Below are 22,209 nucleotides of genomic sequence, written 5' to 3'. Positions count from 1 at the left end.
GTTCTTGCACAATGTCGAGAAACACACCATCTAGAATTGATTTTATAGATTTTCTCTCTAGAAATAACTTTGTGATATTTCAATAATCCAAATCTATGTGATGATAGAAAAAAACATTTCTATTTTTCTATGAATGAAAATACGATAACACTCATACATTGAGACAGAGGATAACCACTTATAAAAAGGGGAAGAACAAAAAAAACTACAAATAAAAATGAAAATATCCAATCTAACATAACAGGTTTATTAAACAAAAAAACTTATCTTGCAACTAAAAGGTGAAAGAAAACTCCAAAACCTAGACGCAAGTTATTGACGGCTAAATTTATCTATCCACCTTTCATATGGAATAGAAAGAAATTCTCTTTAAGATATTTATTTTTGGAGAGTCATAATCTAAAGTGACCAGGTTATGAATTATTGATATACACATCTGTCTCTACGAACTTTATCATGCGAATGTATATAATAACCTGTCGGCGCTGGTTAACCAACTAAAACACCTCCCTTCCTCGAGTAAGCTCATCAATTACTATATTTATTGCCCTATTGAAATAGAATTAGAGACAAAACAGTATAAAATAAATTACATCAATAATGACAAAACAATTCGAATGGTAATCATATCATTATCATTACGTTTATTAAAAATGATAAAAATAAAAATAAACTAGTTGGGTTGGGAGAATATGAATATGATTTAAATATAATTTGTCAACAAAAGCTAAAAAAGCACAAAGCTGCTATTTGATTACTGTCTTTGTACTATTTGATTTTCTTTTCACAAAGTTGGTACTATTTTGGTTCGATTGCAATTTTGCATTCAAAAAATAAAACACTATTCACTATTAACTTATCCAAAACTATAATGTTTCCGATTTATTTCATACGTTTCAAAATAATTGTTATATTTGACCAAATCACACATAGTCACATATATTAAGAAAATAAGAGTTAATTACTAATCTAATTCATTTGAAGGGGTTCATTAATATATTTGACATACTTTCCTTTCAGTTTATCAAATTAGACACTTTCATCCATTCTGGACAAAAATACCCTAACCTCCCCGAACCTCTTTCTGCTTTTCATTTCTTTCAAATTCTTACAACAAAATTCAATAATTTAATCCAAGATTAAAATCATATTCGTCATTATTCAAGTTCATGCATTCTTTCTTCATTTTACATACACATTATTCAAGTACGCAGTTGGTTAGTTGAATGTTTTCTCATTGAACCCATCATTTCCGATTTTCTCCATTTTTATCGCATCGATAGTTGCTCTTGTCACATCTGCGACAAAATTGCTCCTGTTGCAGATGCAACAACATAGATGCGACAAAAATAGAGAAAAATGGAGGAAATTAAAACGATACCGTTACAGATGAAGAAAGAGGCAAGACCAACGAGAAAATCAGGTGTATAGGCTAAAAGCATACCGTTTCTACTGGAGAACTTCATCTGTTTTGTGTTTTCTTTCCAAAATTTAGAATACTTCAATAATCTCAAAATCGCTAACGAAACCGAAACCGAACTCATCACACATATTCCTGAGATCACCAAATTCAAAGGACATTTATACAAATATTTCATCTCTACTTCTGGTTTTGGTTGTGGCTCTCTTTGATTTTTTTCTATTTTGGTTTGGGATGGCGAAGAAGACGTTGAGAGTCTGAGGAAGAAGGTGAATTGAAATAAGGGTATCCTTGTCCAAAGTGGATGAAAGTGTCTAATTTGGTAAGATGAAAGGAAAGTGTGTCAAATATGTTAATGAACCCCTTTAAATGGGCTAGATTAGTAATTAGCCCAGACTTCTGCTTCCTTCTTGCTAGAGATAATGCCCTTGGTAGGGATATGTTTAGATTTTCTTAAAACATTCTTTGTACTGGTTTCATACTTTTTTCATCTCTTCATTTATATATTTGGTTCTTTGCCTTTTCGGGGATGCCAACCTGGTTGGAATTCCCATTCCGTATTTAAAAAAAAAATATTACATATCAATCTCCCATAATTATAAAAAAAAGAAGAAGAATGAAAATGCCAAAAAATGTAATTAATAATAAACTCATTAATAAGGGTAAAATAGGAAAATTGTCTTGAAAACTAAACCAGACAAATAAATTGTAACGGGTGGATCCTAGAAAGGGTTCTTTAGAGACTTTTCGAGCCAAGGCCTTTTGAGACGGGGTTGTATTGAGCAGTTTTGCTGAGATGACTCAATGGTTTCTCTTTTTCGGGTGATGGTTTGGGCTTCGCAAGTGCCACGTGAGCGAATAGTCTGATATCACTCGATAAAAATTCGGTTAAGTTCAGTTAAAAACCAGTTCAATAAAAGTTCGGTCGAATCTCAGCTAGAGATATTACGAGCCAATACTGAACCTACCAAGTTCGGTCTCGATTCAACTATATAGAGATGGAAAGATATTATCAAATAGTATGTTCTATTTTGAATATCAATAATGCTTTAAGCCAAAAGAAACCCTTAAATTACCAACTATATATGTCCTTTTCTCTTGCAAGAGGCATTTGTAAATGATAAGCTATTTGCTGGCTTAAAACAACTCCAAATCAAAAGGTCATCAACTCTCTAACAAAGCACATGGATTTACTTAATTTTTTTTTTTTTTTTTGGCTTACCTAACTAACACATTTAATAATAGGTCCTCTTTTCTTTTCCATTTTATATGTTTCAATCACTTATAAATTTTAATATAAATATGACTTCACCATGATAAGCTTTAAATACCCAATCAGTATTGGTTACATTTATAATGTCCCTACACTTATGTCTATACAATGAATTTGGTTGCATTCTATATTCGTGGCTCACAAACATTCTAATTTTGTTACTAACAGTTGACATTTTAAATATAGGTTAGCCTAATATCATAAATTACTGAAAATACTAATATTATAATTGTAAGATTTTCTAATTAGTCCACTTAAAGAAAATATTATAATATTACACTGATGTGAGCATTTTACCGATGATGAATGTGGAAACAAGATAATAAAATAAATTAATATATCGTTGTGATCAAGTTTAAGAAGATTAATTAAACATTTTTAAAGTTCTGAGGATCAATTATTTTTTCTTAACAAATTCAGGGTCCCGTAATGCATTAAGCCTAATATGAAAGCCTTATTTGGAAAATAAAGTTCAACTATTAATTGGTTACATTAGTTGTTAGCTTATTACATTAACTGTTGTTTATTATTTTTGTTTAGTTCATTTTGAAAGATTTTAAGGTTTTTATTAATAAATAACAATGAAAAAAAAGAAATAGATGTTTATTTATACAACTTATGAGGGATATGGTCTTACAGACCAACTCAGTCCGAGAATCCATATTTAAGCCCATCTAAGGGGCAAGCCCAACAGAGTTTAGGCCCACTCAACCGCAACCTAAAGGTATTTTGGGTAATAGACCGGATGTTCAACTCCTATAAATAGTTGGACCTCACCAATGGTAAATGGGCATATCTCTCTCTCTCTCTCTCTCTCTCTCTCTCTCTCTCTCTCTCTCTCATTTATTATCTCTCTTTGGCTCTTCTTGATACTAACTTGATCATCAGTGTATTTTTAGGAACCGATCCCGCCGTAGGAGGCGAAGGACATAAGAATGGTGACCGAAAATTCCTTATCCCCATTATTTGGCATGATGAGCATGGAGTAATACATGACTCCTTTCTCATTTTCGAAATTCACCCCTCCCGCAGCTACTTTCCTAGACGCGGTACTGACTGACTCACCACCTACATCTTTATGTGCATTGTCATTTACATCATGATTCACATCACCCCTTACATCATGAACTAACTCATCATTTACATTCATGTTCATACCTATATTTACACCTACATTTACATCCTCCCCTATATAATCTCCTACATTTTCATTCATATTTACACCTATATTTCATGATTCACATCACCCCTTACATCATGAACTAACTCATCATTTTCATTCATGTTCATACCTATATTTACACCTACATTTACATCCTCCCCTATATAATCTCCTACATTTTCATTCATATTTACACCTATATTTAGGTCCTCTCCTATATTATCTCATACATTTATCCCTAAACCTCCCTTACAACTACAATGTCATCTGTACAACTACTTTCTGCATCTTCTTGCCAAACCCATTCAGTCATGTTCACTATCAATGAAGGTTTAAGAACCTCAAAGTACATATCACATTCATCATAAATCCTATGTTCATATCATCCTCCATTTCCTCATAAGACAACTCCCCTGTCAACCCCTTCAAATGGCATCACATCTGACATCCAATCTCTGTAATAACCTAGCAATTGAAAATAAGAAAAGAGATCTTTATTTACATTAATCGTTGCTACATCTTCTCCTATGTCATCAAATCATGAAATGCAAACAATTTGCCCCCAAAATGAAACACTAATGTCACACAATCTGTCATACTAACTAATGTACATTATTAAACATGAAAAAAGAAATGAAAACAATAAATATACATGTACCGAACCAGTTTAAACACATATAACGTAATGGTAATAATATATGCCATATAGAACAATAGTCACATATTTCTTTAAATTTTAACAAAAAAAAAGCATAACAAAGATGAGAAACACGACATTCTACACAACATGCAATGATCACGTACTAACAAAAAACCTAAAGTTCTACTTTGAAATGTATAGAACTCAACGAATTAATGCAGGAACAATAACGAAACAAAAGCCCTAACTCTATATCAAACAACAGAAATGAAAACAATGCACTTTTTCAGAGATGGTTTTCATACCTTGTATGACACGCTAAGCAAGCCAAAAATCTCAAAATTAGAGGACCTTCTCCATTTTTGAAGCCAAAACGAACAAACTTCTGCCATTTCTAATCCAAAATTCAAGCTTTCTAAATTTGTAGTGTAACCCTTCAGTTTGTTTTTTTAGTATTAACATGAAAGAAGTAGCAATTGATGTGTTTTTTGGAGAGAGAAAATGGTCCAAGGTTTAGTTTTGTGAGGAAGAAGGAGAAGACGAGGAGAAAGAGAAATGAATCGACAAGTTTGGAGAGATTATAAGTTGATTGGCCTTAACCATACACAACCCCTTGAACAATTTTGGTCATTTTGCCCCCTGAACTTATGGGACGACCTATTTGTCTCCTCAACTATTTAAAAGTGGTATTAACAACCTCCTATTTTTATTATAACAGAAATAAAACGAAGTTCCAACATTAGTACAAGTGTTCATGGAAGTATTGGAGCCAGCCTGCATATATGTAACCTTATTTGCAGTTTGTTTTAGTAATGCACAATCCTATATGCAATTTTTACAAGAGAACTTATGTATTGTCCATACTAACCTCATTTGCAGTTTGTTTTAGTAATGCACAACCTTTTTTATTATGACATTGGTGATTGAAATGAGAACAAGTCATAATTGTTTCCGTTATAATGAAAATAGGGGGTTGCTAATACCACTTTTAAATAGTTGAAGGGGCAAATGGATTGTCCCATAAGTTCAGGGGGCAAAATGATTAAAAGTGACAAGTTTAGGGGGCTGCGTATGGTTTAGGCCTTAATTTTTTTAAAGACAAAATTGTTCTTGGACATGTCATCATGTTTGATAGAGTGAGGCTAATTTCTACGTTTTTTCTAATGGAAAAACTACAGTGTTACTTCAAAAAATCATAAAGTTCGATACTAATTTCTACGTTTTTTCTAACGGGAAAACTACAGTGTTACTTCAAAAAATCATAAAGTTCGATACATGAAAATGTGAAACCATATGTTTTTTTTTTTGAAATTAACCTATTTTTTACTAATATTTACTAACAGTAGTGTTCACATGGACGCTAATAACCATAGTTGATTTGGTCATTCACCATTAGATGTAGGCTGATTAAAATCCTAAGATGGAGATTCAAAGTATCCCAATGGTTAGATTTAATCAGCCTATATCTAACAGTAAATGACTAAATTCACGTGGTTATCAGGGTCCATGTGAAAAATACTGTATTTACTAATAGGCCTAATACACAAATAACCCCTGAACTTGTCCAAATGTTGCAACTGCCCCCTCGAACTTTCCATTGTAACAACTTACCCCTCAAACTTGTCCAATTGTAAAACATAACCCCTCAAACTTGTTCAATTGTAAAACAGAACCCCAAATTGCTGACACGGACTGCAATTGAAGAAACACGTGAAATACAAAAGCTGCAAACGCTCGTGGAATGTGATAATAAGATCTTTGGACCCAAAAAAATCAGTATTTAAGTAACCAAATCCTCAATTTTTTAACTTATTCTTCAACTTCTTGTTCTTGTTGTTGTTATTGCTATTCGTTTTTTAGTGATTTCTTGATTCAAAGTTTTGAGATATTATGTGGGTGAAAATGTGTTTATGTGGAGAAATAGCTCCATTGAAGATTTCATAGCGTGATACGAATTCGGGGAAACATTTTTACGGTTGCTTTAAGTACGGGGTAAAAAAAATCCCAATTTGGGGTTATGTTTTACAATTGGACAAGTTTGAGGAGTTATATTTTACAATTGGACAAGTTTAAGGGGTAAGTTGTTACAATTGAAAGTTGAGGGAGGCAGTTGCAACATTTGGACAAGTTCAGGGATTATTTGTGTATTAGGCCTTACTAATATAATTCTACTTGTGAAAAATAAACAAAAAAGAATATATATAAAAAATAAAATAAAAATTAGGCCAACCGTTTGTCATTTTTTTTTTTGTTATTTTGTTTGATTAGAGATGCAGCCTAAAAAGAGCTGCTATTTATGCTTGTGCTTATTGCTTAGTCACACCACATTTCCTCATTCACGCGAAAATCCTTGCATTTGCAGTCTTCTGCACGAATCTCTCTCCCATTTTTTGTTTAGCTCTTTCTAACTTTTGCTCCTTTATACCTCAGTCCTCTTTAGCTCTTCTGTTTGCGTCCTTTGTGTGCTCTTCTGAGTCATGTAATTTTGCGCCCATAACCGTCTCCTCTGCTTTTCAAAGTGCTCTTGTTTTTGCTCAAAACAGTTTCTTTTCAATAATGTAATCTGGTTTCACTGTTATTTTTGCTTCTTTTTCTGTTTGAGTAATGCTCATTTCCTTCATACTGTTTTAAATTCGATCTTGTTCTGAAATTCAACTATGGGTTCTCGTTAATTTCTCTTGTTGAGGTGTTTGTTTGGAGTTCGGTTCTTTAATGCCCATTTGCTTCCAATTGTTTTGAACAGTTGAAAATGGTTCTCCTCATAATGGGTTTTCGTTAATTTTCTGGTTTTTTTTTTTTTTTTTTTTGAGCCTCTCTTCTCTTGAGCTTGACAAGGTTTTGGAATCTAAAACTTTAACATGTAATTTGAATCCAAAAACTGCATTTGATTTTTGTTAGTTTGCTTTTTGGCGGGACTTAGTTCATGAACAGAAAGCCTTCCTTCATAATGAAGTAAAAAATAGTTCAAATGGATCTTAAATTCATTGAAGTCAAGCGCTAGCAAGATCTGCTGATATGTTAGTAGTTTAAATTCCTCTATTTCATTATGGATTCTGTTCGTTAATATCCTTGATTCTTAACTGACACAGAATTTATGTGATTCTCGATTCAGTACTAACTGATTCTTTTTCCTTTCCAACCAAATAATAACTAAATCATTCTTTATGAATATTCTCAATGTAAAATTCTTCAACTCTAGACATGTACTTACAGAATTTCATTCTTCTTTCTGCTCCCTCTGACTCTAGATTCTCATTCTTATCCTCACCTATGCAAGTTTAGCTACTATATTGGCCTCTCGAGTACTTAATTTCTGGATTAGAGTTGTGTGTTGTGTGTATATTTCAGTTATTTATTTTTCTGTTGAACGACATATAATATCATCTTATTCACCATGGAGGAAACATTTGTTCCTTTCCGTGGGATAAAAGATGATCTCAAAGGAAGGCTTTTGTGCTACAAGCAGGACTGGACGGGTGGTCTCAGTGCGGGTATCAGGTATATGATTTACATGGATTATCTTTCAATTAAAAATATATCCTCGTTGTTGTGTTGATTGTTATTTGAATAGTTCTCTTAGATAATTATCTATTTAATGTGTATTATCAAAGTTATTGTTGCTGATTTCTTTCATTTAGGATCCTTGCCCCAACAACATATATATTCTTTGCTTCAGCAATTCCAGTCATATCTTTTGGGGAGCAGCTTGAAAGAAATACAGGTTGAATAGCTGTTATATATTGGATATCTACTGTTATTGATACTTCACTACTTTGATTGGTATATTACTATTACTAAGCCATTCTACATATTGTTGCAATTTACAGAGGGAGCTTTGACTGCAGTTCAAACTCTTGCATCAACTGCAATTTGTGGCATCATCCATTCAATTGTTGGAGGACAGCCCCTCCTCATTCTTGGGGTAGCTGAGCCAACAGTGTTGATGTATACATTCATGTTCAACTTTGCAAAGGACAGGAAGGATTTGGGGCAAGAACTCTTCTTAGCTTGGACAGGATGGTATGTATAATTTTACTTAGCTGATAGTGATTGAGTGGTTTATGCATTTATTTTTTCACTTTTATGTTCATCAGGGTTTGTGTGTGGACAGCATTGTTGCTTTTCTTGCTGTCTATATTGGGTGCCTGCTCTATAATCAATAGATTTACACGTATTGCCGGTGAATTGTTTGGACTGCTAATTGCAATGCTCTTTATGCAGCAGGCAATAAGGGTGAGTGTTCACATCATACACCATACACCATCTCAGTAAAACTGTTTGACTTTATCTAAATGAAAGTTCAAATGTTTTCTCTTAGTATTTGAAGAAGTACTATTGCATCCAAAAATCAGCATTTCCTTTCCAAACCACCATACACCATCTTTTCATCACATGTTAAATGTATGCGTTGGTCTTATAGGGAGTAATTGATGAGTTTGGCATACCCGAGAGAGAAGATCCTAATCAAACTGCACTCCAACTTTCTTGGCGATTTAGCAATGGAATGTTCGCATTAGTTCTGTCCTTTGGCCTTCTTTGGACAGCACTAAGGAGCCGAACAGCCAGATCTTGGCGCTATGGAGCAGGTATTGGATGCTGCTCTGGAATTAATGTCTAATGGTTTCAGTGAGAGAAAACACTTCTGCATGTTATAGGTTGTGACCCTGCAGAAATGCAATGCTTGACTATGCAATTGTGATTTTGTATTTAGCTTTTCTTTTTCTTTCTTTTCAATAATTTGAGAGTAAATTTATTTGGTGTCCATTGTCTGGAAGCTTCCAAGGGCTTGCTGTGCATTTCAAAATTAATTTTTCATTTGTTTTTGAAGGTTGGCTACGAGGATTCGTTGCAGATTATGGAGTACCACTTATGGTGGTTGTATGGACTGCAATATCGTATATACCTGTCAATGATGTTCCTAGAGGAATCCCAAGGCGGCTTTTCAGTCCAAATCCATGGTCTCCTGGTGCTTACTCAAATTGGACAGTTATCAAGGTGAACCCCCGAGGCAACTTCTTAAACATTGGACTTGAATTAACATTCCACATGGACAGCTTTAATTTCATGTAAAACCTGGAACAGTATTCATGCTTGATATTTATGCAGGAAATGACTAATGTGCCTCCTTTATACATTGTTGGAGCATTTATTCCTGCAACCATGATAGCTGTCCTATACTACTTTGATCACAGTGTTGCATCTCAACTTGCTCAACAGAAGGAGTTCAATTTGAAGAAACCGGCTTCCTATCATTATGACCTCCTTCTTTTGGGATTTTTGGTAAGCTGTTGCTCCTTAATATCAATTAGGATCAACTCTCATGATATACTTAGATGGTTTAAATTTCTAGCAGAACTAAACCTAGCTTATTTTAATTTTATTTTTTAATTTTTGATTGTGTATTTTATCTGACCAGGTTATCTTATGTGGCCTCATTGGTATTCCCCCTTCAAATGGTGTTATTCCACAATCTCCAATGCATACAAAAAGCTTAGCTACCTTGAAGCATCAGGTAATTGTCAGTTCCCCCAAAAACTAAAGTTGACATGATTCTGATTTTAATATTTCTGCAATTCCAGGACTCTGTTTGCTATTAATATCTAAATTCTTGATTATTTGCTTGATATTGAAATTATGAGGTACAGGGAATCTTACCCCTTATATTGATATCTCTGACACAAAAACGAGACCAGAACTCAGTCATTCTGTTAAACCCTATAAGATAGAACTCCAGAGTTTTCAAAACCACTTAGTTGTGATTATGAAACAACTTTGATTCATTTTTTTTTGAATAATTCCACTCATTGCTAGAAAGCATACTTTTTGAAGATCATGATTCAGTGCTCAGTGGGCTAACTGAATGCCACTTGGCGGGTGCTTGACAACCAGCCCATGCCTTTTACTGCCAAAAATCTTCAAGTTTGAACATTTGCATTTTAGGAAGCCAATTACAGATGACATAAGTTCCAACCCCAAAACTGAAGTTATATTGCTATTAAATCTGTCTACTATAATGAAAGCCTTCTAACTTGTGTACAAACTCCATTCTGATATTAAATGAACATTTCTGTATGTCTGCTTGAATACTATACACAAGCTGCTTATCGTCTTTGCTTCTTTGCTTTTGAGCAGCTTTTGCGAAATAAGCTTGCTTCAACAGCCCGAGACAGTTTTCGCAAAAATGCAAATTTGGGGCAATTGTATCAGAGCATGCAGGAAGCCTACAGTGAAATGCAGACTCCTTTAACACATCAATTGCCATCTACCCTGGTAGTTTATCCTGCTCATGGTTTTGACATTTAAAACATTTGTAATTTTCCCTCTTTTTTTCTCACACTTATTTCATACAGGGACTGAAAGAGTTGAAAGAATCAACAGTCCAACTGGCATCAAGTACCGGCTACATTAATGCCCCTGTGGATGAAACTGTTTTTGATGTTGATAAAGATATAGATGATCTTTTACCAGTAGAAGTCAAAGAACAACGCCTCAGCAATCTGCTTCAAGCAGTAATGGTTGGTGGTTGTGTTGCTGCCATGCCTGTTCTGAAGAAGATCCCAACTTCAGTTCTTTGGGGATACTTTGCCTTTATGGCCATTGAAAGCTTGCCAGGGAATCAGTTCTGGGAGAGGATATTATTGCTTTTTACCGCTCCAAGTAGAAGATACAAGTAAATTGACTCTCAGGATCCTAGCATTATTTCCTAATATTTCTGAAGTCTTATATAATCTGAATATGCCAACTTTTTGCTGTAAATATGGGTTTCATATGATTCCGGTATATAATGGGTCAATTACTGTAGGAAAGATTTAAGTGGTAGTTACAATATTTAATTACCATGTTTTGATCTTACCATGAAGTTAATGTATTTTATATGTAATGAACAACATCTAATCCTCAGTCTCTTACCTTACAGGGTGTTGGAGGAGTATCATGCAACTTTTGTTGAGACAGTACCCTTCAAGATGATTGCGATCTTCACCTTGTTCCAGACAATTTACCTGCTCCTGTGCTTTGGCATAACATGGATCCCAATAGCTGGAGTCCTTTTCCCACTTCTGATCATGCTTCTAGTCCCAGTTCGGCAATATGTGCTCCCTAGATTTTTCAAAGCAGTCCACCTTCAAGACTTGGATGCTGCAGAATATGAGGAAGCTCCTGCTGTATCTTATAACATGGCATTTGAAGTAAGTGGTCCTAACCTTCTCCATGTTTTTGGTAGAGTTGCTCCAAGATCTGAGTGGAGCAGAATCTGTTTTATTTTCGCAGAAATATATCATGTATAAATTGATAGTAAGGATTTGGTTACTGCCATATCCTATTAAATTTCAAATTAAATAAGTGCTATGACCAGAGAAGAACTAAGTTACTACAGATCTTAGATGCCATTCACCAAATTGTGAGTTTCATGGGTCCATGTTTTTAAATGTTTGACAAAATTCAGATGTATGTTCATATTAAAGTTATGAGCTTTAAGTTGTGACATTATATGCATCTGATAGGATCAGGGTTCTCAAGCAAGAACACCCAACATTGACGGGGGAGAAATTTTCGACGAAATTATCACAAGAAGCCGTGGTGAGATCCGTCGCACTCAAAGTCCTAAAGTGACAAGTTCTACTCCAACTTCATTACATGATACAAAACCTGCATACAGTCCGCATGCATTGCAGAGGGCATATAGTCCCCGAGTTAGTGAACTAAAGGCAGCCTGGAGCCCCAGATCTAATGGGACAGGAGTTGTAATAAAGGAAACTCCTAGTCCAGGGCCATCAAACCTGGGACATAGCTCTCCCGGCTGCTCCTCAAGCTAAAGCCTTCCATACAATTTATTCTGGTATGTTTATTTGTCAATGTGCTCGAGAGGTCTTTCTATGTAACTAAGTCTAAATGTAATAGGTTTACTTTTATCTTCTTGTTTCTAACAATAGAATGTCTGTTACCGTTCATTGTTCTATATCTCCCACGAACTGTGGGCAGAGGATATTTATCTGTTAATGAAAATATATACGATTATGCTACAAGTTCTTTCTTGTCTAAAATAATTTTCACTTTCACTGCATATAATCAGATATATGTTGGTTGCAAGACCAATAAATTATAAATCTTCACATGTCAGAAAATTCAACTACATGCCACTATAATCTATCTTATTTCAAAGTGAAAATTTTATTTTACTTCAGAATCATTCGTGTGCATGTAGAACTTCACAAGACAGATTAACCCTTTATTATTGAAGCTAAGACTTAAAAGGTGAAAAGGAACATGACTACTATAACAATTCCTCTTCACATTTCTTATGCTTACCATATTTGTGCCTCAAAAAGGAATTATTGCCTGCATAGCCAGATGTCATATCTTGGACCCTGTTTTCTATGCTTGTGCTCTTGTATGCTTGCATTTACCAGTTGCATATGTTAAGAATCAAAAGACTAATTCAAGTCATACAGCAAGAGTTTGAGAATCAGATGAGTTGGAATTCAAATTCAAAGCATGTCATGTTGCACCAGAATCCAAAAGGTAAACGGTATCTATCCTTCTCCTTACATTAAAGGTTTTGATAGAGTTCCCCAACTCTAAGCCCTAAGGAAAATAATTGATCTGATAAGTGAAGCTGGTGATGTTCATGTCAGGTTTCCACTATGGTCTCAGGATGAAAAGTGGGAATCTCCTTTGATGAATATTGGTAAGGAAGTAATCCACATATGCTTTTATATGTCCTTGCAGTAATATTTTCAGAATCTTATGTCGGTAGCCTATAACTAGGTCAAAGCTGCCTAAATTTTGAGTTTCCAATTGATAATAATATTCTATAATCCTTGGTTGTTCCATGAGTTTCATAGCTTCATTAACCATTGGCTTAATTATTACTTAGCCCCTTTACTTGTCCATAATGGCAACCACCCTCTATACTTTGGAAACAGAAACATCCTATTTATCCTCTGAATTTGCTTAAAATGACATGTCGACTCTCCAAACTTTCTTAAAATGACTATTGACTTCCTGACATTTCTTAAAATGACCTATTTTTCTCAAAGTGATACGCACTTCAACTTGTCCATCATATTCTCTTGCTCTGCCACGTAGATTTAGAGAGAAGGGTTCAATAGGTCACTTTAAGCAAGCCCCCGAGATAAATACGACATTTATGGGAGAGTAGTTGACTTTAGGGGCCAAGGGATGTAGGCATTAACCATTTTATTAATAATTTATCTAGTTCTTGTTTGTCTTTTTGTATACAGTTGTTAATGCTTTTTAGGTAGAATATCTGTTAGAACAATACAATGTAGAAACAGTAGCTAAATGAGAATAATGATTTTTTTTACTACATGCTAAATAGATTCATAATATGCTTGAATATCTTGATAAACTTTAAATTGAGCTGGCACTTGAGCAAATCTTGATAATGATTTTTTAAACAACAAGTTTTGCAATAAGTTTGATAAAATTAGTTGGTGTAGTGTAATCATTCATTTCATTTGTTTATCCTTATAGTAGCTGGTCTGTATTGTTTTTTATTATATGAACTTTACCACCATATGTTAGAATAGCAATATCATTTCAATAATCATGTGTAGCTTTGCTTATGGAATCACTTGCTATGCTATGCTATGGTAGGGGTAGGAGTTGGTAGATAACATTTTGTCAATAAATAAGGGGGCAAAATATAGTGGTAAAGGGTACAAGTCTTTCCACTATCTCTTATCTAGTACCAATAGGGCCCAATTAGGGCTTTATCTAGTTTTTGAAATATTTGGTTGTCCTTAAGTATTTAAGTCATGTTGATTAGAATTGTAGCCCCTTTTTTTAAAATTAATATCATTCATGCTTGATTTGGAACCTTATGTCCACTTGATCAAAGGGTATATTAATTAATGTGCGAATTCAGCTTCTATTTATAAATATAGTAATATTTACTAGAGGGTATAATTTTAACCCTCATTAAATATGAGTTTTTTTTTTTTTTTGTTATTATTAATTGAAGATGTCCAATTTCAAACTTTATTAGATGATCGGAGGTTGAAGGATGATCAGAATATAAAATTGTATATTAAAAAACTCAGCAATTACTGTATGGAGGTTTAAAATTGTATTATTTTGTACATCTCAATAGCAAAGGTCTTTCATAGAAAAGCATTCCCATATCCAAGGTTCGATCCCTAATTAGATGGTTAAGCTAATCTAGTACCTTAACTAGTTGGACCACATGCTTATATATTCTCTTCAATTGTGGATAAAATATAACAATTAATCACGTTTTTATCTCGTATCCTCATGTAAATCTTTGGCAAACAATCTAATATAATAGGGTGTTTTTTTGGTTCGTGGAATAAAATAAAATGAAATAGAATAGAATAGTTATTCCATAGGAATAGAATGAGGGAATATAATATATGTTCCTTAAGAATATCTATGCCTATGTGTGGTTGATGGAATGTGATAAAAAAGAATAATTAAGTTTGTAGCTCAAATGACAATATCAGCCTCAAATGTAATTTCTTGTTTATTTTAAAAAATTTAATTATATATTAAAAGCAAAAAAATGGGAAAACACGAAAAGAGGATGAAAAACAAGAGAAATGCAAAAAATGGGAAAAGGCAAAAAATGTGAAAAACGTAAAATATGCGGAAAACGCAAAATGTGTGAAAATCGCGAAAAATGTGAAAAACACAAAATATAAGAAAAATGTAAAAAAGATATGGAAAATGAGAAAAACAGGAAAAATCAGAATAATGGGAAAACGTAGAATATGGGAAAATACAGCAAACGAGAAAAATGAATTCAGCGTTTTTTGTATTTTTTGCTTTTCCCCCATTTTTTTTTGTGTTGTCCCATTTATTTTTTTTTCGTATTCATTGTTTTTTTGTGTGTTTTTTTGCCTTCTTCCTATTTTTAGCATTTTTCCCATTTTTAGTGTTTTCCCATTTTCCGTGTTTTTACTGTATTCTGCATTTTACTGTATAATCCGTTTTTCGATAATCTGTGTTTTTCTTGGGGTAAATTACACCCATGGCCACTGAACTTTGCTTATTTTAATATTGTGGCTACTAAACTTTAATTCTTAACAGTATGACCATTAAACTTTACAATTTTTAACACCGGTGGTCACTTTTTTTGATTAAAGATTGGTTAGCGAGGAAGGGTAAGCGGCGGACATCCCAGCTATGCTGGCACCCCCACCACAGACCCAAAAAAGCCCCGAACCAAATTTATTAAAAGAGTAAATAAATGTCATAATACAAAAAGAAAAAAGAATAAAATGAAGCTAAAGAATTAGGAAAAGCGATAAACGCAACGTCCTACACGATCATGAAAAAAGACCGATCCACAAAAATCTGGGACAACATCCCACCAAGTCGAAACTGTTGCCGTCCGTCCATAATTTGCAAGCGAATCCGCAACATGATTTCCTTCACGAAAAATATGAGACACCACAAAAGCCACAGAATCGATCTGATTTAAACAATTGAACCATTTTTGTCTAAGCAACCAAGGGACCGAACAAGATTTAGATTTGAACATCTGCACAACATACATTGAGTCGCTTTCAAGCCAAATTTTCCGCTAACCTTTGCTGATAGCCATGTCAATGGCGTAAATAGCAGCAGATAAGCAAAGGAACTTTCAATCGGAAAGGCAAACGCACCAAGGCACATGCCAGTATGCGAGCGATAAATACCTCCGCAACCCGCAGGACCAGGAGCACCCATGACAGACGCATCAGTATTGATCTTAATCCAATCCCTCGGAGGTGGTTGCCAAAAAATCGGAGTAATGTGCGGAGCCTTAGCAAGACGCTTTTCAATCCCGAGCTCACCTAAGATTTGAAGTTCAACTAGCGAATTCCAAACGGAGCCCCGTCCAGTGTGAGCAGATTCACGAACAGCTCCCCAAATCCGTCTCAGCGTGATGGAAGTATCAACCCTCTCATCCTCAAAAATGGACTTATTACGAGCAAGCCATAGAGCCCAAATTGTATTAACCTAGTCCTCAAAATGACTGTTAACGATCTCAAAATGAAAATATTCAAGAATTAAAATTGTTGAGAACGACATTTATCATGAAACCACATTTTTTTATTTTCCAAAATCATATTTTTTGGGAGCTTTCTCTCTTTAAAAATTCATTTTCTCTCTCATAACCAAACAACACTTAAATGACATCAAAACGAAAATTTTCAAGAATTAAAGTTCCTTAGAACATCATTAACTTTTCGAATTTTTTTATTTTCAGACCATCATTGGTCATTTTGAGACGTTGAGTGGCTACCGGTGTTAAAAAGTGTAAAGTTCAATGATCATACTGTTAAGAATTGAAGTTCAGTGACCATAATATTAAATGGGTAACGATCAGTGGCCATGGGTGTAATTTAGCCGTCTTTCTTGTACTCTATGCTTTCTTGTATGGGTAAATTACACCAATGATATCTGAACTTTGCCATAGTTTACACTTTGATACATAGATTACATTTTGTCCCAAAGATAACGATCACTGAACAATTTAGTATATCTTACCGGTCAATAACGGTCAACGCGATTTTCATGAGTTAATTATATCAATGGTACCCCAACTTTACCATAATTCACAATTTGGTACTTAGATTTTATGTCATCCTAAGAATATAATTCAAGTAAAGGTGATTGAACAATTTAGTACATTTGATGGGTTAGTGACCGGTTAACGTGAGTTTGACTATTTTGAACTAACATTGAGACTCATCATACACTCAATTAACATAAAATTATAATACTGCCATTTAATATATATATATATATATATATATATATAGGATAAGCTACCAAAATAGGTTTATGAGTTTTTGGGATGTATCAATTTAGGCTCCATGTATAAAATAGCACCAATATAGGTTTACTATTTAAAAAAGAGTATCAATTTAGACATCGATAACAGAACATGACACATCATTCATATATGAATTTTTAGTTTATTTTTTCTTTAAAAAAATCAACATCAACATTGATTGATAATAAAAAGAATAATTAATTTTAACAAAATTCAACGTGGTTACACGCGAAAAATTGTGGTTTTTTTTTGTTATCGCAGTTTGCTAGATCAATGAATCCCAATGTTAACATTACCAATTTGACTTTTGTTTAAGAGAAATTTCATTATGACAGAATTCTAATACAGAAGAGGAAATAAATCTCGGGATAACATAAAAAATAATAGGACTAGCTTGTTGTGAAGCCGCCCGTGCAAACGCATGAGCTAAGCTATTAGCTTGCCTTTTAATAAAACTGACAAAGAAGACGTTGTTTGCTGAAAGTAGAGACCGACATTAAGATACAAGTTCTCCGAACTCAGAGTGATCAGAATGTAGTGAATGGATTGCCTGGACCGTCAGCCGAGAATCGGTTTCAAAAATAACATCAGAAAATCCTAAGCTTATTGCCCATTTTATTGCCTATAATAAATCCCACATCTCCCCCTCCCGAATCTCCATTAAACTGTATGTCAGAGCAGTCCGTGCCGTAATGAAGGAACCAATTTGACTTTTAATAACCTCAAAATGAAAATTTTCAAAAATTTAAGTTGTTTAGTATTATATTTACTATGAAACCACATTTTTTGTTTTCCAAAAACATCATTTTTAGAGTTTTTTCTTTCTAAACATTAATTTTCCCCCTCCTCACCAAACAACACCTAAATGATCTCAAAACTAAAAAGTTAAAGAGTTAAAGTTTCTTAGAATATCGTCAAATTCTTGGAATTTTCTATTTTGAGGTAATTAACGGTCAAATTGGATATTTCAATACAAAAGTCATTGATTTTGGTAATAACGACAAACACATTTCTCGTTTTAATAACAAAAAAACCACAGTTCTTCGTCTTCAAATTACTGTAACAAAAAAGTTAAGAGAATTTTTTGATAATAAATTTATATTGCTCTTCTCTGTTGAAACCAAACATTAAAATGACATTGACATAAATTAATCCCAATGTTTTTTTAAATTAATCCTAAAAAGAATATAAATATTATATGAAAATTAATATAATAATAAAATATTATTTATTAAAATGAATATTTTATTTGGAGCTATAAATATAGTAAATAGTTGGAAAAGTTTTAATATAATAACTGTATAATTGCTGATAGATTAAGAAAAAAATGGAATTGGAGTAGTAATATTAGACAAAATAAAATAGTTTAAGGTTTAGGGTTTAATAGACAAAATAAAATTATGAGTTTGTAAAAATGCATGAAGTAATTATTGAATATTACCCCAAAAAAAAAAAGTAATTATTGAAATATAATGCAAAACGTTGCGTTCGGCTTAATGCGCAAAAAGCACAGAAGGATCAGAGAAACTAAACGACGCGTTTAAAGAACGCCGGCACCAACCAACGACCAACCACCCACCCTCTTATACGTTCCGATGGATATTGAAGATCAAAACCCAGAGTATAGAGAAAATGAGGCCACAGATAGTGTTGTTTGGAGATTCAATAACAGAGCAGTCTTTTAGATCAGGAGGTTGGGGTGCTTCTCTCGCTGACACTTACTCCCGCAAGGTTGTTACTTATTTCCTCCCATATCCTACATTTCTCTCTGCATTTTGCTTAATTTTTCGATTCAATTGTCAATCACGATTCTCAATAATAGGCTGATGTTTTGGTTCGTGGGTATGGGGGTTACAACACTAGATGGGCTCTATTCTTGTTACATCACATTTTCCCTCTTGTGAGTTCTTCATCCTTTGTTTTGTTCCGAATTTCTTTTTATCGATTCTGAAATTCAAAGTGAATTTGTTCTTTGGTTGGTATGAATGTTGCTAGGATGCCACAAGACATCCAGCTGCTCTCACGGTATTCTTTGGGGCTAATGATGCAGCTCTTAAAGGGAGAACTAGCGATAGGCAACATGTTCCTGTGGAGGAATACAAGGAGAATCTACGGAAAATTGTTCTGCATTTGAAGGTTTTGTTCTTATTTTTTTGTTACTTAGATCACACTAGAGCAGTAATCGCAGCTGCTATAAAGCTTGTCACTAACCAAGGGAAACATGCTTGTAAATGTAATTTATTAGATCACTTCTTCTAACGTCATAGCTCTTTTTATTGGGGAAGATCTTCTGGAATTGCTAAAGTAGTTGCATAATAAAAATCAACAGTTTTATGTGCTTTTTATTGATTTTTCTTGATATATTCCTTCACACTTGTGTTGGTGAATTTATTCATCGATGTCTTGCAGTCTGATTTGTTTTAATTTCAAGTTCAGAATGTATTATTCATTCAGGTCAGCATTTATTTAGAGAATATGAGTAGGCATTGGCTTGCTGTTAGCTGATTGACTTCTTATTCTATTTGTGGAACTTGTTTTTAGAAGTGCTCGCCTGCAATGCTACTTGTGCTTATCACTCCACCACCAATTGATGAACAAGGGCGCAAAGCATTTGCCAAGTATGTATTCTTTATTATGTACTGATATAGATAACATTTGGTCACAGATGCACAAACACAGAAACATGGATAGAGACGGATTCTGCAGATTGTGGTGCAACTGAGCTTACTAATTTGCCATATTTCCAAGTAGCTATATTATCTGTTGGAATCTATAATTTTCAATAGTTCAGTTCTCAACCAAGAACATGATATTTAAGATTGCTTCTTGTTTATGGTTTTTGTGAATATGTTTATGATTTTTCTCTAATTTTATGGCTGAAGAATTGATGTTTTCTTTTCATAGGGTTGAGAGTTCACTAACAGTTCATTGTCTAAGTATTTATTATGATCTCTTATTAGAACTTGGAATAATCCTATGACTATGTCCTTCAGATCTTTATATGGCGAGAAAGCTATGGAATTGCCAGAAAGAACAAATGAAATGGCAGGAGTTTATGCGAGGCAATGTGTTGACTTGGCAAACGATCTAGGTGTCCGCTCCATTGACATATGGTCCAAGATGCAGGAAACAGAGGGTTGGCAGAAAAAATTTCTAAGGTTTGAGATATATGTTGCTTCTAGCACCCATAGTTTTTTTTAGATAATGGAACATAATTCTAAGGTAGTAATAGAAACTACACTCCAAAAATCGTAGTCTATTTTAACGTATTAGATGTAAAAAGGCGATAAAGTTCCTTGTACACAACATCAAAATGAGATCTTATTTCTGTGAAATGTGTGTTCAATATGCATTTCAACAGAAAACCGAAATGCCCCAAAAGCAAGGTATTTTTTATTTTTATGTTTTCTTCTAAGTATCATCCTTCCAATGACCATAGCTACATCTTGTCCTCTTTATGATTCTTCATAGGAGGAAAGACATATGAAAGGGAAATAAGTGTAGATTGCAAGTGCAATTACTAAAGTTGTTGGCTATTTCATTGTTGAACTAATGCATCAAATCAATTTAAAAGATGTAGTTATGAGGTGATAGTAACTGGCATGTTATTTACAGTGATGGATTGCACCTGACACCAGAAGGTAATTCGGTGGTGAGTCAAGAAGTTATAGGAGTTTTCCGTGAAGCGTGGCGTGCTGCTGAACAAATGCCGTATGATTTTCCTCATCACTCGAAAATTGATGGGCAGAACCCTGAAAAAGCTTTCCAGCTACAATGCTTATAGCAGAAATGTTGTCTTTCTTGCTGTTGTATGAATTTGATGAAAGCCTTGATCGTCTGAGCATTGCTGCAATGGTGATTATATTTACAGAAAAGCATTTAGTTTTATTCATATCGCCTATTGCCTTTATATATAAATTCTTTCTTTCCCTTTGTATACGTGTGTTGAAACTTTTTCTATAATTTTGTACTGCTTTGCATAAGGTAAATAAAGATTTTAAAAGTGAGTCTCAAACGTGTGAATATTAAAGTATTCATTTATTAATATTGGCTTAATACATCAAAAAGCTCTATGAACTTGTCTATAAAAAAAAAAAAAACTTGATTGACTTTCTCAACTTATATGGTATCTTGTTAGCCCCTTCAATTTATTTAAAATAATCTATTGGCCATCTAAATTTATTTAAAGTGACATATTAGCCTCCTGAACTTGTCTACAATGACTCATTTGCCTTTGAACTTGTTTAAAGTGATATAAATTGCAATTTGTCTAAATCCGTAAAAAATTTCAAACTTAAAATAAAGGTCAAATTTATGATTTTAAGTCTTTAAAACAAATTAACTTTCAACTTTGTACATTTTTATGGCGTTTTTATAGATTTAGGGACTTAATCATGAGTGCTTCAAAAAAAAAAAAATCATGAGATTTTAAGCAACACTACAAAAAAATTAGTTTATTGCGACACTTTTTTCGCGACGTTTTTTAGGATGTGTCTCCGTATTTTAAAATTTAGCTACACTTTTGCATTTGTGTCGGTCTTTACTGTCACTTAAAGACACTTTTTACTATACGTTGGCATTTTTTAAAAAGTAACTACACTTTTGAAAAAAGCATCGGCACTTTTTTTAAATTAAATACGGTTTAGAAATTACGTCGTGAACAAGTCTCTCAGTATTTTTTTATTTGAATATTTATTTATTTTTTTTATCTCCGCATTGAAAATTCAACTACGTTTTTTAATTTGTTAATTTGTGTTGTCTTTTATAATCATTTAATGACGCTACTAATTATTGTGATGAGATTTTTAAAAATTTAACTACACATTTTAAAAAAAAGCATCGGTATTTTTTTTAATAAAATTTATATCAACATATATGACTACAAAAATAACAAGCATCAATAGAAAAT

The 22,209-nt window shown here is 33.5% G+C and overlaps 2 protein-coding genes across 2 annotated transcripts; both read left to right on the top strand.

The window, feature by feature from the left end:
* Nucleotides 1-6,818: 6,818 nt before the first annotated feature.
* On the top strand, nt 6,819-12,519 carry LOC136230613 (probable boron transporter 2). Its single transcript, XM_066019745.1, has 12 exons — nt 6,819-7,993; nt 8,134-8,216; nt 8,323-8,515; nt 8,590-8,728; nt 8,916-9,081; nt 9,324-9,490; nt 9,602-9,775; nt 9,912-10,007; nt 10,628-10,765; nt 10,846-11,165; nt 11,412-11,682; nt 11,998-12,519. The coding sequence occupies exons 1-12, from the start codon at nt 7,890-7,892 to the stop codon at nt 12,307-12,309; spliced, it is 2,163 nt and encodes a 720-aa protein (XP_065875817.1). The 5' UTR covers nt 6,819-7,889; the 3' UTR covers nt 12,310-12,519.
* Nucleotides 12,520-18,847: 6,328 nt separating this feature from the next.
* On the top strand, nt 18,848-21,315 carry LOC136230607 (GDSL esterase/lipase At5g62930-like). Its single transcript, XM_066019733.1, has 6 exons — nt 18,848-19,031; nt 19,123-19,200; nt 19,296-19,436; nt 19,842-19,918; nt 20,294-20,458; nt 20,916-21,315. The coding sequence occupies exons 1-6, from the start codon at nt 18,933-18,935 to the stop codon at nt 21,082-21,084; spliced, it is 729 nt and encodes a 242-aa protein (XP_065875805.1). The 5' UTR covers nt 18,848-18,932; the 3' UTR covers nt 21,085-21,315.
* Nucleotides 21,316-22,209: the final 894 nt, after the last annotated feature.

Source organism: Euphorbia lathyris, chromosome 1 (genome assembly GCF_963576675.1).
Source record: "Euphorbia lathyris chromosome 1, ddEupLath1.1, whole genome shotgun sequence".
Taxonomy (NCBI): Eukaryota; Viridiplantae; Streptophyta; class Magnoliopsida; order Malpighiales; family Euphorbiaceae; genus Euphorbia; species Euphorbia lathyris.
This window is presented reverse-complemented; position numbering and strand designations above follow the sequence as displayed.